Source organism: Rhinoderma darwinii, unplaced genomic scaffold (assembly GCF_050947455.1).
Source record: "Rhinoderma darwinii isolate aRhiDar2 unplaced genomic scaffold, aRhiDar2.hap1 Scaffold_68, whole genome shotgun sequence".
NCBI classification, from domain to species: Eukaryota; Metazoa; Chordata; class Amphibia; order Anura; family Rhinodermatidae; genus Rhinoderma; species Rhinoderma darwinii.
Genome location: NW_027464238.1, coordinates 1266011 through 1275891, shown reverse-complemented (window position 1 = coordinate 1275891; position 9881 = coordinate 1266011). Strand labels below are relative to the sequence as shown.

At 48.8% G+C, this 9881-nt stretch overlaps 1 protein-coding gene across 1 annotated transcript in view; it reads right to left on the bottom strand.

Annotated features, from left to right (window-relative positions):
• Positions 1-3552: 3552 nt before the first annotated feature.
• LOC142728493 (uncharacterized) overlaps positions 3553-9881 on the bottom strand; it is a 31815-nt gene continuing 25486 nt past the window's right edge. Inside the window, exons 9-10 of the mRNA XM_075849105.1 lie at positions 5978-6088; positions 3553-3708 (exon numbers count right to left, since the gene is read on the bottom strand). Of these exons, the coding sequence (XP_075705220.1) occupies positions 3666-3708; positions 5978-6088 (154 nt within the window). The 3' untranslated portion in view covers positions 3553-3665. The remainder of the gene's footprint in view (positions 3709-5977; positions 6089-9881) is intronic.

Genomic DNA, 9881 nt, shown 5'->3' with positions numbered 1-9881 from the left:
CATTCCGTACACCCGGGACATGCACCGCCACCACCCACGCGTTCAATGACAAACACACCAACACTAAATGTCGCAACAATTGAACTACCGGAGGAGAGGACGCCGTGATGTTATTAATGGCAAGCACCACCCCCATGTTGTCGCAGTAAAAACGGACCTTCTTATCCCTGAGCCTGTCCCCCCAAATGGTAGCCGCCACCACGATGGGAAACAGCTCGAGCAGGGCCAGATTCCGCGTGAGTCCACTGGACACCCAGCTAGCCGGCCATTGACCTGCGCACCACGGACCTCCCCCGTAAGCTCCAAAACCACCAGCCCCAGCCGCATCCGTGAAAATATTCAAATCACTCGTATCCTGCGCTGGGGCCATCCATAGCGAGCGACCATTGTACTGGCCCAAGAAGTCATCCCAAACCTGAAGATCAGCTCGGTGCTCCTCCTTGAGCCGCACAAAATGATGCGGCGCACGCACTCCCGCCGTTGCCGCCGCCAACCTCCTACCAAACACCCTCCCCATCGGCATAATCCGGCAGGCGAAATTCAACTTCCCCAGCAGCGACTGAAGCTCCCTCAGCGCCATTTTCTTCATTCTACAAGCCCGTCGAACCTCCAGCCTCAACGCACCCAACTTATCCGCCGGGAGACGACACTCCATTGCCACTGAGTCTATTTCGATGCCCAAAAAACAAATCGTCGCTACCGGGCCCTCCGTTTTTCCCGGCGCCAAAGGAATCCCAAACTCCCTCGCCACCTTCTGTAGAGCATGAAGCAAATTACCGCAAACCGGCGAACCCCCCGGGCCAACGCACAAAAAATCATCCAAGTAATGGATCAACGAATCGACCCCGGATACTCCCCTCGTTACCCACTCCACGAAGCTACTAAACGCCTCGAAGTATGCACAAGAAAGGGAACACCCCATCGGAAGGCACCGATCCACGTAAAAAGCCCCATTCCAAAAACAACCCAACAGCCGTTGGCTTTCTGGATGGACCGGCAACAACCTGAACGCCGCCTCGATGTCAGTTTTTGCCAGCAGCGCCCCAGGACCCGCAGCCCGCACTAACCCCACCGCCTTATCGAATGAGGTATAAACTACGGAGCACAACTCGTGATCAATCCCGTCATTCACCGACGAACCCTTGGGATACGATAAATGTTGAATCAAACGAAATTTTCCGGGCTCGCGTTTAGGGACAATACCCAAAGGGGACACAACTAAATCTTTTACCGGCGACTCAACAAACGGCCCCGACATGCGGCCCAACGAAACTTCTTTTAACAACTTTTCCGACACGACTTTTGCATGCAAGTAAGCCGATTTTAAATTCATCCGCGTAACCGGAACCTCATAAGGAGGCGGAGGAATAACAAAACCAACACGAAACCCTTCATAAAGCAACTTAGCCGCCGCCCTATCCGGATACTCATTTAGATAAGGGGCCATCTTTTCCACCCTCACCGGCGACACCCCCTTGACCAGCCGCGTGCTGGTTACCTGACCTCTTTTTTCGCAGACATTTTGCCGCCCCGTGTGATGCACCATTACACTCGGAACACACGTGCTTGAACTTGCACGTGGCCCCGAACTTGCACTTACCTTCATTAAATTGCCAGCAAAACCCCGCCTTTCCCCCGCCGCTTTGTCCAACCTGACTAGACTGGCCTCCCTGGCCGGCGCTCCCGGGAAAGGACTGCCTAACCGGGGCCGTAACCCGTAACCAGAGAGCAATATCCTTCTGGTCCCACCGAATCGCCGGCCGAACCGCCTTCCGCTGACGGAATTGCTCATCGTATCGCAGCCACGCTTGCCCCCCATACGCCCTATGAGCCTCCCCAATAGCATCAAAATAACAAAACAACGCCGAACAATTTTCCGGCGCCTTTTCCCCTATCACACTAGCCAATATGGCGAACGCCTGCGACCAATTAACGAACGTCTGCGGGATAAGCCTATACCGCCGCCGTTCCTCCTCGTCCTTTTTACTCTCATCCCGCTTGCTCTTATCCAAATTAAATTTAGCGAGCGGCAAGAGAGAAAAAATTTCAACATACTCGTCCTTCCAGATCCGCTCGCGCACCTCCTGCTTTAAATGCGCCCCCAACGGACCTTCAAAACAAACGTACACCTCCCCCCGAGCACGATCATCAATACGCACTCGATCGCCGTCCTTCTGCGCCTCGGTCTGTACCGACACCGCGACCGCCTCTCTAACCGCCGCCACCGGACGCGCCTGTAACGATCCCACGTCCCTGGGGCCTTCCCAAACTACCGCAGGGGACACTTCCGCTACTACCGGCGCCGCGGCCCTATCCAGGCGCCCCACCAGCTCCCGTAAGCAACCCACTAAGTCTGCCAAACCCGCTCCGTCGCGTCCGCCCACGCCACTACCGGCCCCCGATGCAATGCTAGCAGCCCCCCCGCCGACACCCGACATAAAAATCGCTGGATAAGACAATGATGGAGTTATACACTCACCGGGCTGCACAGGCGCTGTGTTCCCGTCAGCCGGACCATCCTGACCTCGACGATACACGTCCAGTTCACCTTCCTCCAATTCTTCTCTCGCCGACGACTGTCCATCCCAACGACATCTTCGGAACGGGGATGAGGACGCGCTGACCGATGGGCCGGCAACCTGCCGCCCGACCGCCGGGACCCAGACTTCCGACCGGACCTGTTGCCTCGACGTCGCTGCAGATCTAGGCGTCCGTCTAGACGATCCTGACGAAGCCTGCCCCCTGGCCGGAACATCACCATGCGGGGCGGCCGTACCTTGTACTCCACATCTTCCATCTGATGGGGGAGGGGTGACAGGGAGCCCAGCCTGCGACTCCCTGCTTACCGCCGGACCCCGTCGCGGCCTGGGATTCCTGCCAGGACGCAGGGCCTGGGAAGGGGCGGTCCTCCCAGCTGCCTGGCCTGCAGCGTCCGGGATCGGGCTCCCTCTGCGACGCCGTGTCCGCGGGACTGCCTCCGGGCTGAGGCGCTCTGGAGGTCGGGACCGCCGAGAGGGACGGGTCGACCCGGCCTGCGTCGCCGTCACCCCTGGCAACGCTCTCTGCCCGCCCAGCGCAGGAGCGGTTGTTGCCGACTCCCCCCCGCCGCCATAGCCATGCTCGTGAGGGGGCCGGGGGAGGGGAGCCTGTCCTTTGCAACAGACCCCGAACGCCGTGCCCGACGTGGCGAAACGGCGTCCGGGATCCTCGTTATGGCAGCCACGGTCTCCTCTAGCCATCCGGGACCGTGGTGCACAGCAGCGGCACGCAGCCGCTCCAACATTAAGGCCTCTGCCATCACTAAAAGCACGGGCAACGGGGGAGCTTACTGTTCTTGTGTTACTCCTCCCGCTGCTTCCGGCTCAATGCCGAGAAACAGCGGGAAGCGCAGAACAGCCCCCCCCCGTCCCCCTTAACTCCTCCCCGTCCCTCCTCCAGCTCCTACCAACTCTCCCTCACCTAAGTAACCCTTTCCCTACCAGGACGGTCATGTCGGCCTCCCTTAATCCCTGCGGGCTGCGTCCAGCCTCTTCTGGAAGGTCAATATCCAAGTGCTGGATAAAGAGACATCTGGGAGTGAGATGCCACTAGATCGCAGCAGGGAAATAAAAAAACCAAAGTATATATATATTAGAATTACAACTAGGAGCCCTGTCCCTCTGGATCTACACCACCCTCTGTGTCTTCATCATTGTAGATATTCTCTGCCTGTGGAAACAAACCAAAGAGCTTACCAACTGTTTAAGGTAATTCAGTTTTATTGCAGATATTTTACACATACACACACGCACGCACGCACGCACGTTACCTCTCCTGACATGTCTGTTTTAGTAATCACTTGTAGGGATGCACGATGCATCGAAACTTCGGTACGGTTTCGATACGGTGCATCCCCAAACGGTCCGATACCATTATTTCATGTATGTCGATACTTAGCTGTGCGGGCGCACAGCTTAGTATAGTAATACATGAATGTATGAGAGCGGGGCTGCGGCTGTGTAATACAGCCATTGCCCCGCTCCCGAGTAATGACAAGTGCGCACAGTCAGGATCATGCGATGCGGGCGGCGCTGCACTAATGAGCGGCGGCACGGACGACAGAACATGGCAGGCGTGCTGCAAAACACCCCCATGTTCTGTCCTCAATGCCTGCGTCGCCGCTCATTGGTGCAGCGCCGGCCGCATCACCTCATGCTGACCGACCGCGCACAGTCAGGACAATGACTGTATTACACAACCGCAGCCCTGCTCTATAACGGCGGAGATCAGGGAAACCTCATCTCTGCCGCTATTCTCCTGAATGCTGCGATCATAGCTGACTGCAGCATTGAGAGGTAAATGAGAAAGGGGGATGCCCCTTTGGATCGCATCACAGGTAATTCCTGTGACGCGATCGAGGGACATACCATATATGGGCAGACAGCCAAGGGTCCAATAAAGAACCCCAGGGCTGTGTTACCATATTTCCTGTTAGGGCATACTTAGGTATATCCTAACAACTGCCTGTGTACTATCCGTACACAGGCTAATGTACTGTAATATAGATATATGCCAGTACATTAGTTTAAAAATTAAAGTAAAAACTTAAAGTAATATTAAATAAAATAAAAATACACTTTTTTTTTTTTAAATAAACATTAAAATAAGTCCCAATACATAAAATATACATTCGGAATTGGCGCGGCCGTAATAACCTGCACAACTATTTTTTTGCGTCTTTTAGGATGTGTAAGCCGTAAATAAAATAAAAACGCCTTTTTCACTTATTGTGAGGCGCGTGGTGGGATAATGAATTTAACCTCCATGTGCCTCACATTAATAGTAATTAACCCCATCATGTAACTTACACATTAACCCATTATGACGGAGAAACATGATGGGGTTAATTACTATTAACGTAAGGCACATGGAGGTTAAATTCATCATCACACCTCGTGCCTCACATCAGAAAATGAAAGAACTTTTTTTTTATTTTTTTTATTACTGGTGGCAAAGTATCGTTTTGCTATAGAAATCGCAATACTACACAAAGTATCGGTATCGAAGTCCAAATTCTGGTATCGTGACATCCATAATCACTTGTATTCCCTATAATTCTGGAGCATCTTTTTCTTAAAACTCTGGGTTGTACCTTTCTTCTGTTATTCCTCCTAGAAATGTATGAATAAATTGACAACTGGGATTATCAGTCCCCTTGTCAAAGGGGTGTCCCTACATAGTTTACACCCAGTTGTCAATTTTTTTTCATACATTTGTACGAGGAATAACAGAGGAATAATACAACAATTTCAAGTTTTTGTTCTCCGTAGCTAGATGGGTTTCCAACTCAATCTTTGGTTCTAAAGCGAATGTCAGATGTCAAAGACATTTGATTTTTGCCAGTGGATGGCACCAATTTTGAGTTGATCCGCCAACAATCTAATGTCTGTCAAAAAATCTGCAGTCACGGTTAACAAAAGATTTGGGCAGGTTAAAACACGATCAGATCCAGCAGTCTGCTAGAAACGTATGCCTTTCCCAATTTCATAAACATTCACATTTGACCAAGCTAAATTTGCAGGGTAATAGAGGAATTAGGAATGACCACTATCATCCGACAATTTTACAATATAATCTAAGGATTAGGAGAATGCCTCAATACCATTATTTTATTCCCTCAAGGGGAACCCCTCTTAACATGCCTTATTAGGGCATATGACGCCAGCATGTCCCCCGCTTGCCACCCTCTATGAGCCAGAGCGTATGACCAGCATCTAAATGATACGTTTAAACTGCAGAACCTGCTGCAGGGGGAAGTGTATGGCCTGCTGTGACATCCCCAAGGACACTAGCTAAATGCTGGGGCTTACGGAAGCTAAACACATGCAAATATCTAAAGTATACAAATTAAAAAGAACAAACAGAAAAACTACTTTACTACATGCAAATTTAGTGGTGTATAATATTAAAAACAATTGGCTACTTTATCAAAACTCACCATTTGCCAAACTTGCATAATATTGTCTTCAGATACTGAACATATAACCCAAGGCTCATTAGGATTCCATGAAAAGTCTGAAATCTTTGCAGTGTGACCTCCATGAATAAACTGAGGAAAACAAAGAAAATGAATGAATGGAAAAAATAAAATAAAAAAAAGACTTAAAAGGAGATTTCCCACGAGAGACATTTATGACACATCCGCAGGATGTCATAAATGTCAGATAGATGCAGGTCCCCAGCTTTGGGACCCGCACCTATTTCCAGAACAGGGCCCCCTAAACCCCATTCAGCCGCTGTGTGTTGCGGCTGATTGAGGTGCTTTCCGACCATGAAAAAAAGTTATATGGTCATGAGTTACGTAAACAGCGTAACTCGGAGCTACGCTGTTTACGCAAGCCTCATAGAGCTTAATGGTAGTTACGGAAACAACGTAGCTTGCATGCTACTTCTGTAACTGCCATTCACTACTATTGGAGTTACGGAAACAGCGTAGCTCAGCGAGTTACGTAAACGGCGTAACTCACGACCATATAACTTTTTCATGGTCGGAAAACACATCATCCAGCCGCAAAACACAGCGGCTGAACGGGGTTTAGGAGGCCCCGTTCTGGAGATAGGTGGGACCCGCATCTGACATTTATGACACATCCACAGGATATGCCTCTCGTGGGAAAACCCCTTTAACACATATCAGGCTTACGGATATCAAATATCGACATAGCTACTTACCAGCAACTCAGGGGGGCCGTCTTCAGCATCCTCTGGATGAAAAAAATATTAACCCCTTGACGACATGTGATAGGGGGTGTGTTTGGGGTAGTATTGAGGAGGCTCAATGGCAAAGCCCACTCCATACTCTGTGTGAACTGTATGTAGCAGCCAACACCCAACCGCAACAGTCAAGTGATCGCAGCATCTGTGCCGTTAGAAAGAGTGGAACAGACCCCTCTGATAGCCTATTGGCTGTGATGTGGGGTTCCGATGGTTGTCATGGCAGCCTGGGGGCCTAATAAAGGCCCCCAGATGTGCTGTCTGTTCCTATTAAGCCCTGCCGGAGCTTAAAAGGAGGGCCGGGTAACCGTAAAATACACTGCAATATACAAGTACTGGAGTGTAATATACCAGCGACCAAAGAATCGTTTGTTCAAATCCCCTAGTGACACAAAATTCAAGTGGTTTTTAATATACAAAAAAATAGAAATGTATTTTTTACAGCACATTGAATGTTGTAAAAACTAAACCCAGAAAACTGGTGGGAGGTTTTTTTCCCCCCATTTCAACCCAAAGTACTTTTTTTCCCCCGTAGTACATTAAATAGTGACATCAAAAACGACAACTACTCATGCAAACAGAAGAGAAAAAAAATAAATAAAAAGTCCTCATAGCGACATCTATAGAAAAACGTATGGACTTTGGAAAGCGAGGCGGGGGGGGGGCTTGGAGAAGGCAAGAAAATAATAAAATTGGCTGCGGCACCAAAGTTTTCAGAGCTATTTAACCTTGAACCGGCGGTCATTTAAGAGAACGGTGTTCTGAGCAAAAATCAGTCTGCAAATGTCACTGATCAAATTCTGGCACTACACAAAAAAACAAAACCCTACACTATTATATGTACATAGAACTCTTCTTTGGCAGTATACAGTAACCTTGAAAGAGACCTATCAATCAAATTGATCCCTTTAAAGAAAAGGTTGGCAATACCGCCTATAGTGAAGCATGAAGAATTAAAATCCCCTTCCATATCAGTACAACAGTGTGTATGTTGTCGACCTAGTCACAGGCTACAGATATCTAGAAAGTCTTGACACATGCAGGGCAACAATGCAAAATTTTTTATTTTTTTTTATTTTTTTTTTTTAAATTTGTTTTTATTAATTTTCCATATAAACAACACAATAACAACATAAAGTGATCTCAGGCTACTTAGTGCACTTGAAAAGCATATACTGACTTGCAAGTCAGGCAGATAAGTACATACATTCTCTGTGCCTTTATACAGAACGAGAATTTATACATGTCATTACCACGTCTCCATTGTGTTTATCTCGTCTCAGCGAGGGAACAATCGTGCACTTTAGCCCCCTTCTCGGCCACACAACCGTGGGCCATACTGCTCGGACACATAACCAAACATAAAAACCAACATACTATCAGAAAATAAAACCTTCATTGCCCGCCGCCTCTCCTGTTTACCACGTATTATCCCCCCCAGTCCTCCTTTTAGAAGTCTATTGCATCCATTTCCTGTCCCTCGTTGTCTACACTCCCCCCTTCTACACCCTATCTCAGGCATGTATGGAAGTCCTATTGCATAATATCCCCAGCCAGCCTCCTCCTCTGATACCATGTAGTGGGTTGGAAGCAGGTATGTATTTTATCTTTTACTCGTTGGGGTAGTAGAGAAATAAAGCCCTCCCAGATCTGAAAGAAAGTCTTAACCCTTTTTTCCTTCTGGTGTGAAGCCTCCACCCAATCCATCTTCATCATGAAGGATAATTTTTCCAGGAAAACCTGAAGTTGTGGGGCCTGGGTGTGGTTCCACACTTGCAGTATTGCCTTCCTGCCTGCTGCTGCCAATAAATGTAGGATGCGAAGTTCGTGTCGGGTATGATCCTGTGTGCCTGTTTCCACATACCCCAGTATTGCCCATTGGGAGGTCAAAGCAAACTGCCCCGTCATGTTGGTCTTTGCAAAGTCTCCAACCCTCTCCCAGAACTCCCGGATACGAGGGCACGCCCATAGGCAGTGGTACAAGTTTGCCTCCGTCTCACCGCATTTAAAACAGTCCGAGGTCTCATACAGTCCCATCCTGTGGCCCCTTTGGGGTGTAATATATGCTCGATGGGCCACCTTTAGCCACATTTCCACATATCTTGCTGAGGGCAAGAGTTTGTGCGCAAAGATTGTGGCCTGTAGTATAACTGTGGGGGTTAAAGTCGCATCGTCCGCCTCCCATTTCGCTAGGCCTGAGTTAGGGGTACTATATTCTATGGAGGGATGGAGAAATTTGTACAATCTAGATATTCTCGCCAGATGTGTTCCTGGCTCTAGTATCAGTGATTTAAAAGGGGAAGTCCATTCCTCAGGTGGGATGTGACCCAGCACCACCTGCGCATAGCTCTGGGCCTGTATATAGTTAAAAAAGGGGAGAGAGATGTGTGGGTATTTAATTTGTAAGTCCTGTAGGGAGAGCATTGTATGGAGCGTGGGATGCAAAAGGGCCCCCAAGGAATTAATACCATTATCATGCCAAGAGGTAAACATACGGTGTGAGGTACCATGCTGAAACCGCAGGTTCCTGACCAGGGTCAGTGCTGGTGAGAATTGGGTGTTTAGGTGTAGCATGTGGCGGATCTTATGCCAGGTTCTCCAAATTGTAATTATGAGTGGGTTGACCCTAGAGTCAGTAGGCAACATGTCATATGGGAGATGTAGAAGGTTTATAAGGGATATCCCCGGGGTAAAAGACTGATCCACCTGAGGGGTAGTGTAGTATGAGGTGCCTTGTGCCCAGTCCGATATCACCCTGGCCAACGCCGCCAGATTATAAGTCCTAATGTTGGGGAAGTTCAGACCGCCGTTAGACCTGTGTTGTTGTAAAACATGAAACGGGATTCTCGGCCGGCCCCCCGCCCAGATAAATTCCCTGTAAAGTTTATTTATAAGCTTTTCATCCTTCGGTCTCAAGTACACAGGCAGGGATTGAAAAAGATAAAGAAGTTTAGGGAATTCCACCATTTTCAGTAAATTTGCCCTGCCCATGAATGAGAGAGAGAAGTGTTGCCAAGATTTCAATGTGGATTCTAAGGCTACAATATATTTAGAAAGATTGCAGTTATAAAGGGTAGAAGGCGCTCTAGTGATCTCAACTCCCAGGTATTTTATCGAAGAAGTGCACC